The sequence below is a fragment of the Poeciliopsis prolifica genome, unplaced genomic scaffold, assembly GCF_027474105.1.
Source record: "Poeciliopsis prolifica strain line A6 unplaced genomic scaffold, Auburn_PproV2 SCAFFOLD103, whole genome shotgun sequence".
Taxonomy (NCBI): Eukaryota; Metazoa; Chordata; class Actinopteri; order Cyprinodontiformes; family Poeciliidae; genus Poeciliopsis; species Poeciliopsis prolifica.
The window spans coordinates 437781-462292 of NW_026562478.1; the positions used below are offsets into that span (position 1 = coordinate 437781).

The following is a 24512-nucleotide window of genomic DNA, read 5'->3' on the forward strand; positions in this document are numbered from 1 at the left end:
GATGGGCGGTGAGTAGGCGGCGCCTCCGGCGGTTCGTTCCGGTTTACTGTATCAAGCGCCCCCACAGCAAGAGCCAATCAGAAGCCAGGAACCTGTGGAACGCGTATTTTGAATCGCTGTGGCAAACGGACCGAGGTGAAACCAGCCGGAGCGGAGATCTTGGTCGTCTTGTTTTTTCGAATATAAGCGTTTTTTATAAACTTTTCTGAAGCTGTGGGATTTAACAATGAGGAAGAGGTAAGATTCAAGCGTTGCATCTCGGTGTTCAGGCGTTTATTTTGACGATAAAACGAAGTTTTAGCTTAGACTTGTACACGTTAGCCAACAGCCAGTGCGGCGTTCGGGTAACGTTAAATCCAGAATCTCACATTTCCCCTGTTTGTTTTTTACCTTTAGCCTTCTTGCTGTGTCGGTAAGCGTGTGTAAATGATGATGTTTACATTGTGTTGGCCGCAGTGAGGTGCTGGCCGCAGAGGCCGTGTCGTGCCTGAACAAGGCGCTGTGCCACCTGAAGGACATTTGGGAGGAGATCGGCATCCCGGAGGACCAGAGGCTGCAGAGGACGAATGTTGTTAAAAACCACATCAGGGTGAGGAGACTCCCGTTAAAATGACATTAAAAAACCCAAACTGGGTCCAGCGCTCTGCTGGATCAGCTGAACGCTGATCCAGCAGATCACTCTGGGATTAGGATCCAGTGGATTATTAGCTCATTTAACTCTCAGTCCAGCTGAATATAAATCATTTACAGCCCCAAATGTGTGGAAAAAGAGACAATTTCTAGGTTTGATAAATATCTACACTAGGAAATCTGTTTTCATTCTTGAAGAGGAAGCATTTTAGTCTGATTTTCAGGTTTTTTTAGTGAGTTGATGTTTGCACAGTTTCCAGCTTAAACAAGAAAAAGTCAGAAAAACGACTACTGCTACTTTTATTATTTTCTGATGAAATTCAATGCAGTTATTTAGTTAAAAAACCTGATAAAACTGAAATTTGTTTAGGTTGCTGCCTAGTTTCTGGAACTGTTTTCAGAACTGGATCTACAGTTCAGAAATGACTAATTTGTTCATGTAAATTATTATTTTTAATCAGGGAACAATTATTGCTGATATAATTGTTTTACAGTTGAAAATGTTAACTATAAAACAAAGTGATCATATTTTTACGACTAAACTTTTATAATAAATAGAAGAATGTTTATGCAGAGACTTGAGCTGAAAAACGAACGTTTCTGCACCCAAACTTTTATTTAACTTATTAAACTTGCCCAAATATGGCAAGAAATTTCAAAGAAAATCAACCAAAGTCTTTTTTTAAATCTGAGAATAAATAAATTCAAACAAACCCGAATAAATACGAAAACTACACACTTTCCTTTTAATGAAAATAAATTTGCAAAATCACTTTAAATGTTTGGGTCTACAATGGATACCATTCATACCTACAAAAGAAACAAATCTATTCTACTTTATTTTGCCACATTTACTTTTGACTAGACAATTTTGGCCACAACATTTGGACACCGCTGATGACAATAATGAAATTGGTGATTATTGTGTGTTTAATGTCCAAAACGTAAATTGAAACAGTAAATCTGTAGAAGTTGTGGACAGTAGGATTTCTAAATAAACGTAAACGTTTAGCATGCCAGGTTACACTGGCAGGTTTTTAACAATGCCAGAAGTTCAGAGAAGGTCTGTGTGTCCACTGATGGCATCTGCTGATTTCCCTGTGATTTGTCCTGAAGAACCTACTGGAGATGATGGTGAAAGAGGAAGAATCACTGAAGAAAAGACTCCTAAGCAGCATCCAGACCTGCAGAACAGAGATGGAGAAACTCTGTTTAGAGCTCCAGATTCCTGTTTTTGAGGTAAAATCGTCAAAACTTTGGATATGTAGGAAGAAAATCCTCTGCATGTCTAGTTTTTGCAGATCTATGTCTCTTGGTGCTGTTTTGTTAGTAGTGAAAGTGGCTTTATTAACCTTCCATTAACATCTTTTTCTGTGCAGGAGGAAGATGGTATTAGCATTCTGCAGCAGGAGAAGAACATCCGGACTGAGGTGGAAGCTCTGATGACGGAGCGGAACCGGCGGATGCAGCAGCTGAAAGCTCTGCTGGATCAGGACCAGGACCTGTGTGACGTTCTGTGCTCCATGCCGTACGGCGTTGCTGCGGATTGCGTCCCCTCGCTGGAGCAGCTGGAGAACTTCCAGCAACACATCGCCCAGCAGAACGAAGAGAAGGTGGGAACTGTAGCTGTTTTACCGCTAACAAGAAACCGGCTTCTCTGAACCGCTCTGGTTCTCTTCTCAGGTCAAATAGTGGATTTTTTTTTTTTATCACTACATCCTTCACTCTGGCCAGACGCAGACCTGATATGCCTATAAATGACAACAAAACAAGTTAGGACATCTTAAAGATCATCTTGTAAAGAGTGAATATCCAGTAATGCTTCATATATGTAGTGATTTAAAAAAAATTGATTCATTTCCATTAATCAAATAACAGGAGTCAGAATCCAAGGGGGTTTTAAGCTTCCTCTGGTTTCTGGGCAGCATTAAGTTCAGAGCTGGACCTGAACTGGATCTAAAATGTCAAACTTTATTATTGTGCAAATAAAACAAACGGTGCTTCTAAAGAAACTTCTTCGTTCCTAAGTGCATTGCTGCTGCACCATAGTCTGAAACTAGAAGTCAAAATGTGCCGACAGATGAAAACTCAGGTTCATGGTAAACATTTAGTCCACAAACAGCTGGAATAATATAAAAACGGCAAGAAAGAGCTTGGTGTAATTTTTTACAATAAAAAAATATGCAGGAATCCTGTTAGCATCTTTCAAACAGGACAATAAAAAATGCTTGTTACAGCTGAGACGTCTGATTCCTGGAGAGTGGCAGAGTCTCTGAAACACAGAACCTTTCATTGTAAAAATGAAAAGATGCACAACCTCATATGTCTTGTATCGCATTTATTCCGTTATTAAAATGTGAACTGAAAACATGAGTTCAAATTGTCCATTTGATATCATTCAGCGTAGTGATGGCTGACGGGTGAAATCTGTTTCTGTGAAGAACATAACGGTTGTGATTTGAGTGAGCCGTTCTGTGACGCCGTGTCTTGTCTGTCCTCCCGAAAGGCGAGGAGATACTCAGAGTTCACGGAGCTGAAGAAGCAGATCATTCTGCTGATGGGGGAGCTGGAACACTTCCCAGAGACCAGCTTCGAGAAAGACGTCGTCTGTGAGGATGAGAACGCCTTCTGCCTGTCCAGGGACAACATCACGTCTCTCAAGCTGCTCCTGTGTCAGGCAAGATCTCTTCACTTCATAGCAAAAAGTGGAACTCTAATGTTTTACTTAAAGCTTGTAAAGGGTCAGGCTGGGTTTACTGGATTCGGTTTTGGTGTTCCTCCATGTTGATGCTGCAGCTGGAGGAGCGGAAGGTGGAGAACGAGGCGATCTGCGAGAGCCACAGAGAGAAGATCCAGCAGCTGTGGGACCGGCTGCAGGCTCCCCAGGAGGAGAGGCAGCTTCTGAACGAGCACATGGTGGCGTCCAGGAGGAGGAACCTGGAGGCGGTGAGATGACCTGCTCTCATCCTATACTTGTCTTTAAAGGGACAGTGTCACCTTAATTCAAAGCTGTTTAAGCATTACATCACGCTTAGTTATTCCCTGATGAAAACATTCCTGGAGCGTTTTCTTGATTCGTTTATGCATGTTTGGGAAATCCCTTCATCTCCAGGGCAACCACGCAGCTGTACAAAACGCCTGGGAGGACCTAGCCCCGCCTTCAAGGCACAGCTCCTCCTCAGAGCTGCAGTTTCTAAGCTTCTGCCTGACAGAACGGGACTCCTCACGCAGCTCCTTCAGACTTGCTGGCAGCAATTAGCAAGCACCTGGCGGAACTGCTGAGCTCATTATAGGAGCCACTTCTCAGTGAAACTCTGGCAAAAAGTTTAAAGGGTTAATAGAGGAGCCATGCTGAGATGACTTTCTGAAGGTGGAGTTTTAAAGAGATATGCCCAATTTCAAGATGTTAAATTATGAAGCCAAGTTCTTTTTAAGTCATACTTGATATATTCAGCATTTTAATAAAAACTGGAGGTAACATAGTGACTTGATTGTGCTATGAAATGTCACCATGTGGCTGGAAATACAGAGTACTGTGTCTTTGACTGTGAATATCAGAACCAGATGTCAAGTTTTATTTTCCACTTATTTTACTTTGTATATGTTTTTCGTGTCCCTGCAGTTACAAACAGAAGTGCATCGCTTGGAGGAGCTTCAACTGAACAACATCCGAAACGTGACCGAAGCCATTCGATCAGAGATCGCCGTGTTTTGGGAAAAGTGTTTTTTCAGCATTGACCAACGACAGGATTTTGCACCATATTTCAGTGGTAAGTTCTGCTGATGGAATGAAATCATCTTGTTTTTGTTTTCCCTGGCTCATGCTGCATTTATGTGTTTAGAGGATTTTAATGAGGAGCTGTTGGCTCTGCATGATGCTGAGATTCAGCGCCTAAAGCAACATTATGAGGATCACAAAGAACTCTTCGAGGGAGTCCAGAAGTGGGAAGAAAACTGGAGGCTCTACTTAGAACTTGAAGTAAGTTTGAAAAAGGAATCTTAAAGTTTTTGTCTGATTTCTATTGTTGAGAACCAAGATTACAGAGCAGTAAAGTCAGTTTTATTTTATCATTATTATAAAAAAAAACCCAGCTTGTTCTTCTGGCTGAGTTGTTTGTTTCTGAACCAGTTTCCTGCTTGTGAGAAGTTTTTAAAACACTTTAATATTCTTGAAAGAACTGAAATCAAGCAAGTTATTTCATGATGATTTTATCAAACACAGAATAGCTGTTTAATAGCGTAGCATACAAGCTTTACCTGTGAGCTTCCATCTCACAATGCTACACAGCCAGCATCTATGTTGTATTGTGGATTTCTCTGTCATTTGTAGAAGAAAGCCACAGATCCAACACGGTTTGCTAACAGGGGAGGAAATCTCCTTAAAGAGGAGAAACAAAGGTCAGAGCTTCAGAAAAACCTCCCAAAGGTAAGAAATGACATCAGGAGTTATGTGAAATATGTGAAATCTGACAACCATTAATACAGTGGTGTGTTTGTTTGTGTTTCAAGCTGGAAAAGAAACTGAAAGCCCAGATAGACGCGTGGGAGGAAGAGCAGGGCCGGGAGTTCCTGGTGAACGGTCAGATGTTCCTGCAGTACGTGGCAGAGCAGTGGGAGCTGCACCGGATCGAGAAGGAAAAGGAGAAACTCGAGAGGGTGAGGAAGGTTTGACTTGAGCTTTGGTACAAGTTTAAGAAGTGTGTTTACTCTTCCTGCTGCTGAAATCCTTCCAGCACCTAAAGAAGAGCAAACAGACGGAGGAGGACATGCTGTACGGAACCACCGTGCGAACCCCAGCCAAGCAAACCCCAGCCAAGCGAAGGTTCCTGGGCACCACCACGCCCAATAAATCCAGAAAGGTTAGAACCCCGCTTCTTTTAAACCTGAGACCCGTCCAGCACTAACACCTGTCCTTCTCCCTCTGCCAGCTGAATGGCACCTCCAGCATGTCCAGTGGGGCCTCCAACAGCACCATGCGCTCCGTTCACTACGGGACCGTCTGTCGCTCGCCCGTGCCTCGCCTCCCTCTCTCCGCTAACAAGGTCAAGCTAACGCATCAGCTGCATGTTAATCTGCCTGCATCGCTCCGTTTTAGGGCAAAGAGACAGATCTGTCAAAATATTATAAAATATTTCAATCACTGATGAGACTAAAACAACAAGCTTATAGAATTTAAACATTTTATGTTGCTTTTCTTTGTAACAATTCTCTGCTGTTACCGTAAAAATTTAAATCTTATCAAGTATTTGTGGACTGGTCTCCAGTGCAAATATCTTAATTTTGTCTTTTTTCAAGTCTACTAACTCATAAATAACTTTTTTTGTAACTTTTCAGCTGCATTAGAAACTAGTTCATTTGGTAAAATGTGTCTCTTGCAGTGTATACATATCTGAATGAGTAAAGATTAAGCCCTTTTTATTTGATTTATATTCAAATTGCATCATTTTTCTTTAATTTGCCACATTAAAACTTTGGTTTTGAGCTCCATGGTCTGATTTTATTTTTTAACTTTAGGTCCATTTCCTTGGTTTTAGACCTAAATTGATAATAACAAAGAGATGTATGCATTTTTGTATGTAAAAAGAAAAATGTTTTAAAGTTCACGAATTGCACTGCAAAGAATTTGTTGTGATTTGAAGAATCTTCTTGTTGGTTTTGAAACAAAGCCGATTAGAGTTGGTTCACATGGAAAAAAGTATCAATATGAAATTAGTCCACGGCCAAATCAAAAGCCACCTTCAATATTATTATTATTTTTTTTTTATTATTTGTGCATCATATAGAGGAAAATAAAACAAAAGTTCCTTAGATCAATATTTTCATCAATATTTCATCCAGAATGAGACAAACTGAAGTTTGTTTCTGTAAAAATTCAGCGTTTAGAAACTCTAACACGATCTGTCCGTCTCCAGACTCCTGCGGCTCGGACGCCGGGCGGCAGTAAGCCCCCCCACCCCAGGACTCAGGACTGCAACAAGGAGAACGAGGCCCAGGGCAAGGCGACCCCCGTGAGTGGTGCATTGCAGACCCCACAGCGTAACTTCAGCATGGCTTCTGTAGCCAGCACATACTCAGAGTTTGTGGTAAATTAAACTTTTCTCTCTAACATATCTTCTCCCTCTGTTTCTTCATTTGCCTCGCTGCAGTTTTCTTTAACTGCAGCGAATCATCAAACATCACCAAGTTTAATGATGTTAAACTTGGTGAACACTGAATCAGTTCAGTCAAGATCTGTTGGGAATCCTGAAACCTTTCGAAGCGCTAACTAATCCCTGTTTAACTGCATGCTTCAGATTAAAACAAATCTCCCTGCCTGTGATTCAGGACCTGAAAGAAGCAGGAAGTTTAACTTTGGGTGAAGCACAAACATTATAATTGTGAATTAGCAGGAAATGGTGCAGAATTATGTAATTATATAATTCAACTCAGTTTATTCTTGTAGCAAATGTGTTAAAGTTCTCTACAAAATAATGTCACTTTAGTTGATCTTGCATGAATTTCAACTGATCCCAGTTATCAAAGCATGTAGTGAGGGTAATAAATCCCTGGCATCGTTGCTGACTTTACAGCAGCAATCCTTCATACTGAGCATGCATGTAGTGACAGTGGAGAGAAAAACTCCCTTTTAACAGGAAGAAACCTCCAGCACAAACTGAACCTGAATTGGTATAAGCTGCCAACTGGAGGGTTGAGAAAACGGCAGATTCACCAAAACCAGATGAAATGATGCAGGATAACTTGCGAGATTGATGAAAGATCAGGAGCTTCTTAAAGAGACAGAGGCCCAATTTGAGGGTGCTAAATTGCAAAGCCAAATATTTTTGAATGTTTCATAAAAACTGGAGGTAACAGTTATTTGAGTGGCACTGTGTGGACGGAAGACAGGTTTTAAATGTTTTTTAGCGGGAGCTTGATGATGTTAGATGTTTTCTGACGTATCAAAATGAAATTAATCCACAGCCAAATCGGAAGCCATCTTCAATATTGTTTCTGGATTGATGAAAGAGATTTGCTTCTAAACATCGGCTGTCTTCACTCTGACGTTCTCACGCCTGCTGCTGTTTTCCACAGCGAGATCTGTCCAAGTCCTCCAACCCCAAGATCCAGCACGACATCCTGAACTCCACCACCACCAACCACTGACTCTCCCTCTCAGAGGGTCACAGAATCCTCAGATTAAAACTAAACCTGCTCCAGGACAGAGGAGGGTCACTACTGTTCACTGCTTCTTGCTTTTATGGATAAATGAAGGTATTTATATTGAGTGTAAAGTGAGGGAGGAAGACGATGTTGGGAACTAATAAAATGAAATATAAATGAACACTATGTTCTTAGATGTCTACGGCGGTATATGAGGACAATTGTAGAAAGTACATTTTCTGCCAAAAATTCAGAAATTTTCTAGAAAATATTTTTTAAATTTCTGACTTTTTTTTTTTGTTTGTCAATTTTCTGAGATTTAATCTAAAAATTTTTTACTTTCATTCTAGCAATTTTTAAACTTTTCCAACTCAGAATTTTCTTTTCTGGAAAATGTGCCGTCGTAGATGTCTGCCAGTTATTCAGATGTATAAAGTATTTTCTATTATAAATGCACATTTTGTCATATTATTTAGATGAACTAGCATCAAGCTTTCTGTTATGCAGACAGGGGTTACATATGTACTATAAATGCTGTGCAATTTTTGTTGAATGTTTTGCAACTTGTATAATTTTGTGCTCACACTGGTTTATTTTTGTTGTTTTTTTTTCTTCTCTTTCCAAAATCAGTTTGTAATTGTGTGCATTTATGTGTGTATCTCCTCTTTCCTGAAGATTTTAGGCCATTAGACTGTTGATGCAACGTAGAAACTAACTCACATGGCTTCAGTATCATGGCTGATTTGGAAAAAGTTGGTCAAAATATAATAAATGCTTTTTCCCCAATGAATTACTGGATGTCAGTTTTGTAGGTTTGTGAACTGAAGAAGCATCAAACCTCCGACCGGTTCTGTCAGGAGGAACGAGCCAAAACCAGGTCGGGTCAGACTCAGCTGCTTTTTGTCCTTTATAAATAAAGCGGTGTTTCCTCAGCTGTGACTTTTTACAAATAAAGCCAACACTGTGGGACCAAGAAGTTGCTTCATATTTAAATTCTGTGGATTCGATTAAAAATTTTTTTTTTGAGTTGCACATTTTTCTGGCTTTTAGAAAGTAGAAAAAACTGATCAAAAACTAACAGTTTAGTCTGATTCACTGCTGCAACAGTTTTTCTTTTGAAGACTGTAAATGTAACAGGGTTTGAACTTTCATGTTAATGTGCACTGATCCAAGTTATTCCACTTTAGCTCTAGATGTATGTTTAGGGTCGTACTTGAATCTCAAGTCTTTTCAAACTCAAGGCCCGGGTGTGAAATCCAGCCCACCAAAAGCGAAGAAAAAGACAAATGCAATACAAACTGCTACATCAAAAGTTTACTGAATTATTTAGTTCAGAGATGTTTAAACGTTCAGGATGAAAGTAGTTACAGACCATGAACATTATATTTTTAAATTTATTTAAAGTGCAAAAAGCAATTTTTCAACTTTTTGTTTTACTTGCTCAATAAAATTAAAAACATTTTATCAGAGACGGAGTCTTTAGAAGATTTCATGCAGATATTGGAATGTAAACATTGTCTTGCATGTCTGTCTTGTTGAATTATAAAATTGTTATCTGAATTTTCTTTAAAAACTATTGCTTTAATCACCCAAGTCTGCCTTTAAGGAAAAGTAACAAAATTCTGATCGTATTTCTTATAGATCAAAAATGTGAAAAAGCTGAAGTTCATTTATTCAGAAGTTCAGAGGAGCCTGTTCAGTGACAGACTGCTGCTCCCCAAGTGCCGGACCAATAGATTCAAGAACTCCTTTGTCCCCCACGCCTTCAGACTGTACAACTCCTCACTGGGGGGTCGGAGGTGACACAGGACAGAGGGAAGAAGGAGTAGTTTTTCTACAAATGTGAACCCCATATTTATCAGGCCAAACCATACAGTGCAATACCATATCACTGGTCAATCTATCGACCAAATTGCTATAATTTCCTTTTGTGTTGTATTTATATTCTTTGTTTTGTATTTAATTTGTATTTTTTTGTATTTTGTGTATGCTTACTGTGTGCCACATTTTTGCCTGTGAGCTGCTGGTAACTATAATTTCCTGAGGGAGTCTTCCCAAGGGATCAATAAAGTCAAGTCTAAGTCTCTAAGTCTCTATTGTTTTTTAATTTTTTAAAGTAATCTGGGTTTATTTTGAAAGGGTTTACTCCGGAAGTCGAAGAGAACGCCGGAGGGTAACCGGAAGTAAACACGCCGCTGTGTAACGCCGTGTGGACGGGCTGTACGGACAGAACCGGAGCTTCGCGGGGCAGTAATGCAGAGTTGAGAAGCTGCTGGTTGTTCTTCGGAGCTCCACCATGTCCGGAGCGGCAGCGCGGCTGCTCTTCTACCCGACTCTGGCCTACAATGTGGTCATGGAGAAGGTTTCCTCCCGGAGGTGGTTCGACCGGGTGGACGACACGGTCATCCTGGGGGCGCTGCCGTTCAGGTCCATGACCAAGCAGGTCTGAACACCGATCAGCAGAACTTTTTAAAAGTTGTTCCATACATTCAATAGACTCATATTTGCAGGTTTTGATTGGAGCAGGTAAATATGATCTGTTGCTGGTTGTTTGTGTCGCAGCTGGTGGAGACAGAAAATGTCCGGGGAGTTGTCACCATGAATGAAACGTATGAAACCAAATATTTCTGCAACTCGGCCGAGGTGAGTGGGATCCGTTGGTGAAGGACTAAAGCCTGCTACTAAAAAATAACAGCCCTGGATCAGCCTGAGAGGTTAGAGTGTTTCAGGCGCGCAGTGTAAGGATCTGATGTTTGGGAGCAGGAGTGGCGAGATGCAGGTGTGGAGCAGCTGAGGCTGAGCACCGTGGACCTGACCGGAGTCCCCACCCTGCACAACCTCCATCAGGGGGTGGAGTTCGCCCTGCAGCACAGGCAGCAGGGGACCAGCGTCTACATCCACTGCAAGGCGGGCCGTTCCCGCAGCGCCACGCTGGTCGCTGCCTACCTCATCCGGGTCAGTAGAACCATCAGAGAAATATTGTTATATTTAACTCTAGATGGCAGAAGCAGGAAAATACAAACCTATAATACAAATGTTACCAAACAGCCTCTTTCCCAGTCTGAAGTGCAGTTTGTGTTTGAATAATACGGCTGGGTATGAAGGAAGAAAATATAACTAGCTTTGGTTCTGTTAGAGGTGACCTTTTGGCTTCTTTAAACAGCTTAGGATTGAATCTACCTCAGGAGTGTCAAACTCCAGTCCTCAAGGGCCACTGTCCTGCAGTTTTTAGATGTGCCACAGGTTACTAAAAAAAACACTGGAATGAAATGGTTTAATTACCTCCTCCTTATGTAGATCATTTCTCCAGACTCCTGCTAATGACCTAATTATTCTATTCAGGTGGTGCAGCAGAGGCACATCTAAAAGTTGCAGAGCACTGGCCCTCCAGGACTGGAGTTGGAGACCTGTGATCTATCAGCTATGAAAAACTTGTTCATTACACTGTTTGCATAAAACCATTCTTTGAAAGTGAGACTTTAGTCTGCTCAGTTCTGTCTATGTGGAGCTCCTTTCAGAATTAGCTGTATTAGGACATCTGTCACTTTAAATCCAAATTTAAATGAAAATGGATGCAACAGATGTGCAATTATACAACCTTACATCTATGAAAAGCATTAGTAGAGCCTCCTGCATAACAAACAAGAATGCAGCAAGTGGTTTCTGGATGGTAGGTCAACGTCAAACACTTGTCTTTTCCAGCAGCCATTGTACAGCAGATTCAACAGTGAAATCAGCTGATCAAATGTGCTCAAGCTTAGCATTAGCATGGGTTGCTAGGTAACAGCACAGTGCCCGTAAAACTATCAAACAATCAAAAGGATTTTGGCACAGCTCATTTTCCAGAAGCAATAAAATTATATAAACATTCAAAAAATGAATTGTACATAATATGTCTCCTTTAAGGAGAAATATGATGTTGCATTTAAAAATATGACTGCAATCATTCCTGCAGTCAGGAGAGTTTCTTTCAGCTTGTGGTCTGCAGGATTCAGCCAGAATAAAAATATTTCAGACCTTTTTTTGTTTCATTGTTTAAATTGGTAAAGGTCTGAGGTGTTTTTTCTTCTGACAGCTCCACAGCTGGACTCCAGAAGAAGCCTGTCAGCGGCTGGCGTCCATCAGGCCGCACATCCTGGTGCGCTCGGCTCAGCGGGAGATGCTCAGGAAATACTACCAGGATGTGTGTGGGGCTTCCAGCTGAGAAACCAGCCTGGCGGAGGGTCAAACATTCACATTCAGGATGAAAACTGGGCTGAGAGAAGGTGGTGTTGTTCTCACACAATCTCAAAGTTTTCCATTTTCACTTGTTCATGTATTTGTTTTGAAGTCAGGGTTTTGTGTGTTTTACATGAAAATTGTTTGTTTTTACAATTAAGCTTACAATTCTGTTTTGTGACTCTTTCGCTTTTTACTTTCAACTGAAAAGTGGAACAATACTATGGAAAATGGAATTGGTAACTTACTAGAGCAGAGATTTTGTACCATGGAAAATTTTTATTTCATTATATTTGTCAAAGGATATAAAAATAAAGCAGATGAAGGCTAATAAATATTTGTAACTAAAGTGTTGACCTGTTTTTTTGTTGTGTGCATTTCATGTTTATTTGGAAAACTGACCAGTCAAAACTTTTTTAAATGCTTTTTCAAACCACAATATTCCTTAAAATGAGCACATTGTGAGTTCATCAGACCCCGTGTTGTTTCAATGGATTATCTGAGAACAGATTTAAGGTTTGAACAAGTCGTAGAGTTGATTTATTCTGAAACTGATGAAAGTAATTAAATATTCATTCTGCAGGACATTACACTGTTAGACATTATTCCAAGTTTTGCATTTAAGCATTTTGTTTAAAATGCAACCTTTAGTGGAATGAAGTACAACTAATTTCAAGCACTGACGTTTGTTTTGAATCCAAAATTGGAAGAAACATCTTGTGCATTTATTTTTGTTCATTCAAAACTAACAATATTTTGGATTTATCCTTTAGGTCCATGTGTTTTTTATTTTTAAGTGACGTTGTGAAAAAAGGAAAAGACATGGTCCCACCTTAAATTTCACATATATCCCATGTTGTTCAAGTAGCTTAAGTAAATGAAGAATAAACATGTTTTAACCAAAAATGCAGCAGAGACAAACCTACAGTTTATGTTGAAGAGAGACTTCTTGTTCTTACAAAAGCTCTGCTGAGTAATTTCAGAGATGGCTTCTTCTTACTTTATTTGCGCAAAAATATATTAAAGTTCTTCTGGTCTTACTTGAGTACAATTTCTGGTTACTCCACCCACTTGTTTATTAATTGTAATTCACTTGCCTGCGTTTTCTCCTCCCGGCCTTCAGGGGGCGACTCAGCCTCTTTACGTAAAGGGCAGCAGCAGAGTGTAAACATGGCGGCGTCGCTAGTTAGGTTTGTCCGTGGAGGTTTCGGACGGAGCTTTAATCGTAAGTGTACTTAAGAACTCATTTATGAACACAGTCTGTATGCTTTTATTTCCACCTCCATTACTTAATATGTTAATTTAACTGCCAAGTTTGGTTTTTAACCGCGAAATCTCAGACTGACCTTCGGTTTAGCTAACCCAGCAGCTAAAGAGATGTTTGGAGGTTCTCTGTTGTAACAGATCAGAGTTACTGGGGGTATATTTATCAGTGGTATCAGTGTTATAGTTTGGTTTTCACCTCTTCTTCCTCCAGTTGCCCGGACTTCTTGCCTCCTGCCTCAGCAGATCAGACCGCAGAGCTCCACCACTGAGACCAGCCGTGAGTTTTAACGCTCGGAGTGTAGCGACACACATCACTGCGATGTCTAATATTTGAGACTCGCATTAGGTTTATTTACTGATGCAACAGTTCCTACCTCAAAGTTCTGGCTAATGATTTCTTTTTAGTTTTTATTCAGTTCCGGTTCACACCGTCATCGCAACACAAATTCAAAATACCAAAACAACACAAAAACCTGCCACCCATTTTTGTTCTAGTTTCTAGTGGAGATATATTTGTACAGTCGAAATAAAAAACGCTAACATACAAGTAATTTCTCAGAAAAATATAAGAGCTCTGTTTAGGCCGGCCATTCTGGAATATTGATATAAAATGTTGTAATTTAACTGGCAGATTGTTTCGCTCATAACACGGAAAAATGTCATAAGTGAAATAATCTGCCAGTGAAACTAGTATTTCTCATTTATTTCATTAAGGAAACAAGCTCGTATAACTTGCTAAAAAGTTACTTGCAAGTTAGTTTTGTCAACTTTCAAGTGAGCTAAAATATCTCATGAGAAACTAGACCAGAAATATTTGGTAAGATTTTGTGTTGTGTGCAGTGAAACTGCGGGTTTGTATCGAGATATATAATCTAAATAATTCCAAACTCAAAGAGATTCAGGTTAAAATCCAGCGGCTTCAGAGGTAGATCCCACGCCTGTCGGGATAAATCAATTAATCACACGATAAATTAAAACTATCGACCTCATTTCAATTATCGGCTTTATTGTTTCTTCCTGCCTTTTTCTCTCATCAAAATGTTGATAAAATCAGAAAAAAATGTGGGGATCTGTTGATTTTTGTGTGAATTTTGCAGTTATTTGTGAAAATTTGGACAGGCCAGATTTGGCCCTCGGGCCTTCAGTTTGACACATGTAGCATATATGATAACCTCATGTGAACTTTTTTCAATATCTGTTCTTTGGAAAGTTAATTTTACTGGTTCAGTCAAACATTTTATTTTATTTTGCGTAAAGGAAAAATCAGTGGGGAGCAACATTTATAATAAATAGATGTAAACATCATGGAAAAAGTAAAAAACTAAATCTATAATCTATAACGACTGATTTCTAAATCTCCAAAGGCAAAAAGAAATTCTACAACTGCTAAAATCTGAGGCCTCCATTTTTATTTATGTTTAGTGAAGAAGGAAGTTGTGCTCAGTTTCTTCTTCAGAGATTCTCCAAGAACAGTGGCTAATCTGGACTAGTAGCCAGAACCCGACCCAAACCCATATGTAGAGGGAGAGACTATCCTCTTGGTGCGTTGGAGTGAACAAGATGGGAGGCAACAAATATGCCCCCTCCTGCCCAGCGCCTCTCACAAGGGCCAACCCCAGAGTGGAGAACATCCAACCCCTTTCAAGGAGACTGGCTCCAGAACCAGAACCGTCCACTGAAGTCAGTCTGACTATTTCTAGCCGGAACCTCTCAATCTCACCCCACAGGTGGTGAACAGATTGGCTCTCATTGGGCTGAGCCCGACCTGGATCCCTGGGTTAAAACCCAACCCGGCCTGGATCCATGGGTTAAAACCCGACCCGGCCTGGATCCATGGGTTAAAACCCGACCCGGTTGGGCTCCATGGGTTAAAACCCGGTTGGGCTCTATGGGCCCTCAGGCCTCTCCAGAGTGGGACCCCATGTTCGGGCGAATACGACCCCTGTTTCCAAAGGTCGTATTCATCATGAGGATCTTTGGGCTGCACTTGGTCTGGTTCCTCACCTTGGACCCGTCTGCATCGGGTGGCCCAACCAGAGGCATGAAGCCCCGACAGCAGAACTCCTAGGATCACTGGGACACTCAAACCCCCACCATGATAAGGTGGCAGCCATGGAGGGGACGTGAAAATGTGCATGTATGTGTGAAACTGTATGAATATTAAGTAACATATAAATTATGTAAGAAAGGGAAATGAGAGAAGAAGAATGTTGTTTTTTAACATGAGAAAATGAGAACAATGTGGTGCAAAGACGTTTCTTCCTGCCTTTTTCTCTTACTGTTGATGACACTGAATGAAACTCCGCTGCTCTCCACTGACCCTCCCTTCCTTACTTCCTTAGCGTAACGCCCAGCGCGCGCTGCACCATCTGATGTCGCCGATTGTCGGCCATTATCAAAACCTGAGAGACACATCAGCCGACAGAAATCCTGGCTATAACGGTTCGATCGATCCGTGTTGTGTCCAACAATGGACACAAAATAATAAATCCAGTTCACTAATTTAGAAACCTTAATCAATTCCTTACTACAATCTACCATCAATGCATGTAGCGAGTGTCAGTCTGACTGAATGAAAATCATTATAACCATTTTATGTCACCTTAACGAAGAACAGCTGAAAAGTTACCAGGTTTTCTGGTAGAAATTTCGCTCCAACTCCTCCCCGAGTTATTTATATTTTCTTTGCATGAAATGTTGGTTAAACATTCATGTTTCCACATATCATCTCCGATGTCTGCTGGACTTCGGGTTGCACCGTGTCAGCTGTTCAGGATTCCTCTGTGTTGTTTTGAAAGTAAAGTGTATCTATCTGTGGCAGGAAGTCGCATGTATTATTATGTAATATCCATTAAATCAGTGTGAAAAGATCTTCAAACAATATTATAGTTTATCGCGATAATTTTTGAGATGATTAAATCGCTCAGTAAAATCTGTTATCATAACAGGCCGAATCGCCACAGGCCTCGTTTTTTATTGAATTCACTCCTGTGTTGTTTTTTTTGTCTTCTTCAATCTAAAGATGTTTCGAATTTTTTTCCAAATTGGAGTCTTTGGTTTTTTCTTCTTTCCTTCTTGTTTGCTGTTCATATCTGGAGTCTCTAAATCCTGCTGGATGGTTTCCTCATCGATGTCGTCTTGTATGGATTCCAGTTCATTTGAACATCCTGGTATTGGTTCTCTTGCTAAATCCTCCTCCGAGGAAATATGATGACTAGAATCCATAACCGGGTCGACCCGGTTCTTTTCCTCCTGCTGTTGTGAAACTGTAGTTTCCTGATCTTCATGCTGATCTTCCTCAGTGTCTGGCTGCAGTTTATCTCTGGTTGTCTCCAATTCTTGCTTCATTCTGTTTATTTCTTCCTGGAACTGCTCTGCCTGTGTCTTCAACATATTAACATCCTGAATGTAAGAACACTGCAGCTCCTTGAACAAAACTCTGAGCGTCTCCAGTTCATCCTGTGCATTTCTGTCCTTGTCCTGGAGGACCTGGATTTCTCGCCGTGTGTTTTCCTCCAGGACGGCGTTTTCCTGTCGCAGGCTGTCGATGAGCTGCTGCTTCTCAGTTGCTGATTGCAATGAGGCGTCTTTCTCTTGTTGTACTTTCTGTTTACATCTTTCCATCTCCTCCTTCAATCCAGAAATATCCATGTTAAATTTAAGTTTGAGCTTGTTGTAAAATGTTTTGCTCTCATCCAATTCTTTCTTTAAAATCTTTGCGTTTTTCTTCAGGAATTTGGCGTCCTGGTTTGCTTTGCGTTGGAGGATGGCGTACTCCTTTCTTATTTTCTCCACCAGCGCCGTGTCCTCCTCTGATTTCTCCATCAGAGTTTCTTTCTGTGTCTCCAGCTTTTCAAATTGTTCAATCAATACAGTGTAGTTTAATCCAAGGATGACATTTTCTTTTCTTTCTTTGTAAAGTGCAGCTTCCTCTTTCTTTATTTTGTCTTGGTAAATCTCCGCCTGCTGCTTTAACTCGTTTATTAATTTTGATTGTTCGTTTGTTCCACGTTTGCTCTCCTCAAGTTCGGCTTGTAAACGTTTTTCATTTTCTTGCAGGAGGTCGATCTTTTGGGTCATGTCATGTATGATGTTGTCTTTCTCCACTCTGAGCTTCTCCAGGCTCTGTTCCTCATGTAGCTTTGCCTCATCACCAACATCTGCTTCGTATTTACGGCGCAGCTCCTCATACGAAGCCTTCAGGTCATCCAGCTTGTCTTCCAGGACTTTATTTCGCTGCTTCTCATCATGCATTTCTGCCAGCAGTGCGTCCTGGATGTGGAACTGAGACACCTTTAAATCTTCGTATTTTTGTTGCAGCTCCTCTTTATCCAGGTCTTCCACACTGAAGTGAGCCTGACAAGCAATAGCAACACTTTCAGTGTTTCAGTGTCAGTGTATCTCTGGAGTCTCTTCAGCTCCTCAGTTGCTCTGTGGGCCTTGTTGAAAAATCCCACTTTGAGCTCCGTTTGTTTCTGCAGCTGGAATTTGGTTTCTTCCAGCTCCTCCTCCAGGTGGGCCAGTCTGCGGTTCTGGTGTCTTTCTGTATTTTGAGACATTTTTATTCCAGTAAAATCACTAAAGTTGTCGATTTCAAAACGAAGTGAACGGTCGATTGGAAAGTGCTTTGCGGGCGTCTGAACTGGTCAGGGGTATTGCAAGCAATGACAAATATGCAGAATTGTGTTCCATACGATTCTGCAGTTGATGACATCACAGACTGCATCGCCAGTGACATCACAGAATCTTTGCTGGTGCTGTGACATCATTCCACCTCCAAATATCTTCATTCTTGTTTACATTCAAAACAGGATTCTCTTGTTTTATCCCGAATATCAGGACATGAAACTCATTTCCATTTGGGTCCAGATCAAAAACCGGAACGTTCTTAAAGGGCCTGTTGGGCCAGAACGTCTGGATAAAAACTATTCAATAGTGAAAATATCAATAAATTGGTGTTTCAGCATCAATAACTGTTACTTAAAATAATATAATATTGAACATCTTTTCACACTAATCAGTCCATCCAGGATTGTTTTTGTGCTTCTTTGCAATCAACATAACAGATTTTGTGTGTTAATTTAGAAATATTTGTCAGGATATTTGTTTGGGATCCCCTCCATGATTCCCCTCAGAAAGCAGGAGGGAATCCGCGCTTTCTGATTGGCTCCCAGTCACATTCAACAGGCTGCGTTCAGCTCCCAGTCTGGGCAAATCCTGGATTTAGATCGGAGCGGCCGCAACGATCTACAGTAACACACAACGATCTACAGCAACACACAACGATCTACAGCAACACACAACGATCTACAGCAACACACAACAATCTACAGCAACACACAACGATCTACAGTAACACACAACGATCTACAGTAACACACAACGATCTACAGCAACACACAACGATCCATAGTAACACACAACGATCTACAGTAACACACAACGATCCATAGTAACACACAACGATCTACAGTAACACACAACAATCTACAGTAACACACAACGATCTACAGCAACACGCAACGATCTACAGCAACACGCAACGATCTACAGCAACACGCAACGATCTACAGCAACACACAACGATCTACAGCAACACGCAACGATCTACAGCAACACACAACGATCTACAGCAACACGCAACGATCTACAGCAACACACAACAATCTACAGCAACACACAAAGATCTACAGCAACACACAACGATCTACAGTAACACACAACGATCTACAGCAACACACAAAGATCTACAGCAACACACAAAGATCTACAGCAACACGCAACGATCTACAGCAACACACAACGATCTACAGCAACACGCAACGATCTACAGCAACACGCAACGATCTACAGCAACACGCAACGATCTACAGCAACACGCAACGATCTACAGCAACACACAACGATCTACAGCAACACGCAACGATCTACAGCAACACACAACAATCTACAGCAACACACAACGATCTACAGCAACACACAACGATCTACAGTAACACACAACGATCTACAGCAACACGCAAAGATCTACAGCAACACACAAAGATCTACAGCAACACACAACGATCTACAGTAACACACAACGATCTACAGCAACACACAAAGATCTACAGCAACACGCAACGATCTACAGCAACACGCAACGATCTACAGCAACACACAACGATCTACAGCAACACGCAACGATCTACAGAAACACGCAACGATCTACAGCAACACGCAACGATCTACAGCAACACACAACGATCTACAGCAACACGCAACAATCTACAGCAACACGCAACGATCTACAGCAACACGCAACGATCTACAGCAACACGCAACGGTCTACAGCAACACACAACGATCTACAGCAACACACAACGATCTACAGCAACACACAACGATCTACAGTAAAACACAAAGATCTACAGCAACACACAAAGATCTACAGTGACACGCAACGATCTACAGTAACACAACGATCTACAGTAACACACAACGATCTACAGTAACACACAACAGTCTACAGTAACACGCAACGATCTACAGTAACACACAACGATCTACAGTAACACACAACGATCTACAGTAACACACAAAGATCTACAGCAACACACAAAGATCTACAGTAACACGCAACGATCTACAGTAACACACTAGGGACAATCTCAGAACGAAGAACGTTCTAAGATTGTCGTTCAGGGTAAAAAAATCCTGTAGAGTGAACTTTTGCATCAGGCAGTCGGATTCTTCTCCATTTAAATCTAATGAAGGCCAATATAATATACAGACTTCATAATCTGCACTCTTTTGGTTGAATGCAGTATTTATTTCCACTTTGGCTTTATGTTGTTTGTTTTTATTCAAGTACATTTATTGTCAATGGAGACTAAGAATCTATTTTATTTTTGGTTTTATTTATTTTGTGTAGCAGTTCCAGTGTTCAGTGTTCTTTTGAAAGTAAACTGTATCTATCTTTGGCAGGAAATTGCATGTATTATTACGTAATTTCCATTAAATCACTGTGAAAAGGTCTTCAAACAATATTATCGTTTATCGCAATCATCTTTTGAGACAATTAATCGGCCAGCAAAATCTGTTATCATGACAGGCCTAGTAGATCCATAACTTTCCAGCAGATTTATTCTCACCTCTGCATCTGTTTGCTGCTGTCATCAGCCTCAGTTCAGTGATTCTGCTTGGATGAATAAAACACTCAGGTTTCAAAAACTGATTGAGTCCAGCTTAGATGTCTCTCGATTGAAACAAAAAGATGTAAAGATTCAGCTAACAATAAGTCAGCACAAATGTTTTTTTGTAACTTAACCAAAAGTTTTTCTCCTCTGTGTGTGAGCAGCAACAGTCAGGCCTAAGGATGCGGTCACCCACAACCAGCTGGCGGCGTTTGGAGAATTCGTGGCTGAAATGATGCCAAAATACGTCCAGCAGGTCCAGGTCAGTGCAGCGTCATCACAGAGCTGCTTCCTTCGTCAGCCACCTGGATTTGTGATTTATGGGCCACAGATTGACTCAGAACGCTGCAGGTTTTAAATTGTTTTACAAAAATAACAAATTAAAATGTTTTTCTTGTTTTTTTTCCCACCTTTTTCAGGTGACGTGTTACAACGAGCTGGAGGTGATGATCCATCCAGACGGGGTCGTCCCGGTGCTGACCTTCCTCAAAGACCACACCAACGCTCAGTTCAGGAACATGATTGACCTCACCGCTGTGGACGTCCCGTCACGGCAGAACCGCTTCGAGGTACCGCTCGCCCTCACACACTTCACACCACTGAGATTAACTTTACTTAATCTGAATGAAATGAAAAACATTACAGCAGGAAAGGCTTGGTGTGTGAGAAAAAGAGCGATGAGAGGAGCAGTGAGGGTCCTGAAGGATGGATGATGCCGCTTGGCTCAGCAGGAAGTGCACATAAAGAGTTAAACCTGTCATAAATCATATGATGTTATGCATGTTAATTGTATTTTTATCCCTTCCATCAACCTGCTGAGGGACTACAGATGAAAATGAAATAAATTTGACATTCATGTTGATTTCTATGCTTTGTCTCTGAGCACGCTGTCTGTGCGACGTTATTGCGCCCTCTAGTGCGCATGCAGGACACTTTTAAGTGTCACACTGGAGATCACATACAAGTTGCATCTATTTGGAAATGTGAACAATCACAGTAAACAAAAATATATATATATTTAAGGCTTGCAGTGAATGAAGCTTTAATTGGAGATGATTTGGACTTGAGCAAAGAAAGTGTTGAATAAATGTTGGCTGTGGAGCTGCTGGGGAAGAGAGAGATGACTGAATGATCATCCGCTGCCAAACAGAACAACCAACGAAGAAGAAGAGACAAAACTGGCTGCTGCTTTATTTTAATAAGATTTTTTATGTGTCACGGCTCTTAAATTGTTAAAGTTTTAAACCTACAGTAGGTTTCACTGATGCCTTTTTATAAATAAATATGCAAGTTTTCTGTCATTTGATGTTGATTTCTGCAAAATTTAACAATATGACACTGAACATGTGATTTGGTTTTTGTTGAAAATCCAGTATGAATGATTCTTTATGGAGCTGAAAAATGACAGAAACAAATATGATTTCAGAAGAATTTGGTTTTCCTGTTTTTTTTAGGTAAAAAGAAATTATACCAGTTTATATTTATTGAAAATCTGTGGAGAGATTCAGTTTTTTAGTTATTGAAGGTTTATTTACAGACTACATGATAGTGAGAAAACCAGGAGTCAATGAACTTTCATGGTTTATTTAAACTAGTGTGTTTGACCATTTCAGTTCTGGAGCGTCGTTAGGCAGAGATTAAATGATTCACATTCCTGTTAGTTGGAGACCCTGACAAGACTGGACATCACTGGGTTTGTTTGACTGAATTACACTTTTTACAGCTCGTGTACAACCTCCTGTCTCTGCGCTACAACTCCCGTATTCGAGTGAAGACGTACACGGACGAGCTGACGCCAGTGGACTCGTCCGTTTCTGTCTACAATGCCGCCAACTGGTACGAGAGGGAGGTGAGTCGCCGCAGCTTCGCTAACGCTGGAGCTCGGAGGCGGGTCGGCAGCACTGACTGGGTCTGTGTGTGGAAACAGGTGTGGGACATGTACGGCGTGTTCTTCGCCAACCACCCCGACCTCAGGCGCATCCTGACCGACTACGGCTTCGAGGGTCACCCATTCAGGAAGGACTTCCCTCTGTCTGGATATGTAGAGGTCAGTTCTGCCATCACCACTTCGTTCATTTCAACAATATTTTTGACATAATAGATAAAGTGTTGTTTACAACAACAAAAACAAGAGAGCCAAGCAAACGCTAAGGACTCCCGAGTCCGGTTGGTTTGGGGAAGTTTGAATGCAAAATCGCATCTAAACTGTGAACTCTGGACCACCTACAAACTTCGGTCTGGGTTCAACTGAAGGGAACCATTTGTGAACGGAATGTGGATCGGAGACCACTCCAAAAGCAGGAAGTGGACTATAACACCAGGATTTCTGGGTAAATACAACCAAAACAAATGGGAAAGCCAAGCGTTAGCAGGAGAAATGACTCTTAGTCTTTTAAAAATCCTACCACTGCTAACGTCTGACGCTACTCCGTTTTTGTTTACATTTCTTGAAGAAGGAAGTTGGGCTGCTTCAGAGGTTTTAGTGTCATTTCCTTCAGTGGTGCTTGATGCAGCGCCCCCACAGGCGAGGAGGGGAACAGGTTTTGGCTTTGCTGAAAATGTAGCAAATGTTGTAACTTTGGTTCCCAATAGAACCGAGTTTACAGGGCGATCAGGAGAGAAAACATCCTGGTCGTGTTCTGATGAAGCTGATTTCCAGATGTTTAAATGTTTATTTTTTTCTGCATGTCTGTGGTTCTGTTAGCATCATTGACCTCCAGCAACACGAAAGCAAAAACTTAATCCAACCAACTGGTCGCTGCAGAAAGTCGAGGATTTTATTGTGTTGTCTATTATGAATTTAGATTTTCTTTTATAGTTATTTTTTGTTGTTGGTTTTTAAACCCCAGATATGACTTCTATTATTTTCTTCACTTTTTGCTTCTGTTAAATAATCAGTATATAGATTTATTAATAATCTGTGTTAAATAATCAGTATAGATTATTAATAATCTGTGTTAAATAATCTGTATAGATTATTAATAATCTGTGTTAAATAATCAGTATAGATTATTAATGCGTTGGATTAAGAAAGGCTCAATGGTTGGACGGATTTGGTCTTTCAAATGATATTTTTCTCCAAGTTTTTCAAATCGTTTCCTTCATAAACACCACATGCTCTGTAAAATGAGATGATTTTCAGTCATTTTTCCATTTCGCTCCACAGGTGCGCTACGACGACGAGCTGAAGCGGGTGGTGGCGGAGCCCGTGGAGCTGACGCAGGAGTTCAGGAAGTTCGACCTGAACACGCCGTGGGAGGTGTTCCCGGCTTACCGGGAGCCCAAAGAGGCCCCGCCCAAACTGGAGGCCCCGCCCCCAGAGAAGAAGTGATGTCTCCTCTGTTCGCTTGAGATTCATCGGTTTTCTGTTCGACAAAACCATCTGGAATATTTATGTAAATAAAAGCTCCTAATAAAACCATGCTGAACCTGTTTTATGGTGCTTTGAGTTCTTTTTGATCCAGAGCTCCTCTAGTGATGAAAAAGTTTGTTCTTTTTATCTCCAGCTTATAAAAATGGTTTAGTAGAAAAGTTTTTCTTTATTCTCTTTGGTGAAACTCAGCAGTGGATCTTTAATTTGTGTTTGGTCAGAAGTTTACATCCTTTAATTTTCACAAATGTGAAAATTTTTATTTTGTATATTAGAAATAATTATGATCATTTTCACAACTTTTAATAATCACAAAAATCTGATCCATGTGTTTGAATTTACTGTGAATTTTCTAAACCGAAATTTTCTATTTTCACCATCAGATGTTTCACTTTTATAATTGCTTTTACAAATAAATCAATTTGTTTTTGTGATCCATAAAACTTTTTAACACAAACAAAAATATGTAATATAAAGTGAGTGATATTCACTCCCTTAAACCTGAATCAGGTTTAAATTCATAAAGTTCTCAAAAGGAAATCAGCAGATTGAATCGTATCCTGCCATCAGCTGTTTCCAGATTAAAAAGTAATTTAGCAAAATAACTTTTATTTTAGCAGTATTTGACCTATTTTTCTATATTTGTCTTCAACTTTCCACTGGACGCTCTACAGTTTTTGTTCCTTTTATTGTTATCATAATGTGAGAAACTA

General features: G+C 40.6%; 3 protein-coding genes across 6 annotated transcripts; all 3 read left to right on the forward strand.

Annotated features, from left to right (window-relative positions):
• Window positions 1-112: 112 nt before the first annotated feature.
• Window positions 113-8746, forward strand: prc1b (protein regulator of cytokinesis 1b). 4 transcript variants are annotated; one of them, XM_055023608.1, is made up of 14 exons: window positions 113-237; window positions 457-589; window positions 1747-1869; window positions 2010-2243; window positions 3137-3307; window positions 3427-3576; window positions 4253-4400; window positions 4473-4609; window positions 4961-5056; window positions 5140-5286; window positions 5364-5489; window positions 5559-5672; window positions 6543-6713; window positions 7702-8746. In XM_055023608.1, exons 1-14 carry the CDS (start codon window positions 227-229, stop codon window positions 7771-7773), a joined length of 1833 nt encoding a protein of 610 aa, XP_054879583.1. In that variant the 5' UTR covers window positions 113-226; the 3' UTR covers window positions 7774-8746. The 4 variants fall into 4 exon arrangements, with proteins under 4 accessions (XP_054879583.1, XP_054879585.1, XP_054879584.1 ...); XM_055023610.1 differs by having other exon boundaries at window positions 6543-6638; XM_055023609.1 differs by lacking the exon at window positions 7702-8746 and adding an exon at window positions 7591-7644.
• A 1197-nt stretch (window positions 8747-9943) lies between these two features.
• On the forward strand, window positions 9944-12337 carry ptpmt1 (protein tyrosine phosphatase mitochondrial 1). Its single transcript, XM_055023556.1, has 4 exons — window positions 9944-10213; window positions 10333-10413; window positions 10534-10725; window positions 11846-12337. Exons 1-4 carry the CDS (start codon window positions 10067-10069, stop codon window positions 11972-11974), a joined length of 549 nt encoding a protein of 182 aa, XP_054879531.1. The 5' UTR covers window positions 9944-10066; the 3' UTR covers window positions 11975-12337.
• Window positions 12338-13095: 758 nt separating this feature from the next.
• Window positions 13096-23861, forward strand: ndufs3 (NADH:ubiquinone oxidoreductase core subunit S3). The gene is made up of 7 exons (XM_055023555.1): window positions 13096-13213; window positions 13466-13531; window positions 20594-20691; window positions 20849-20998; window positions 22153-22278; window positions 22357-22476; window positions 23596-23861. Exons 1-7 carry the CDS (start codon window positions 13159-13161, stop codon window positions 23758-23760), a joined length of 780 nt encoding a protein of 259 aa, XP_054879530.1. The 5' UTR covers window positions 13096-13158; the 3' UTR covers window positions 23761-23861.
• Window positions 23862-24512: the final 651 nt, after the last annotated feature.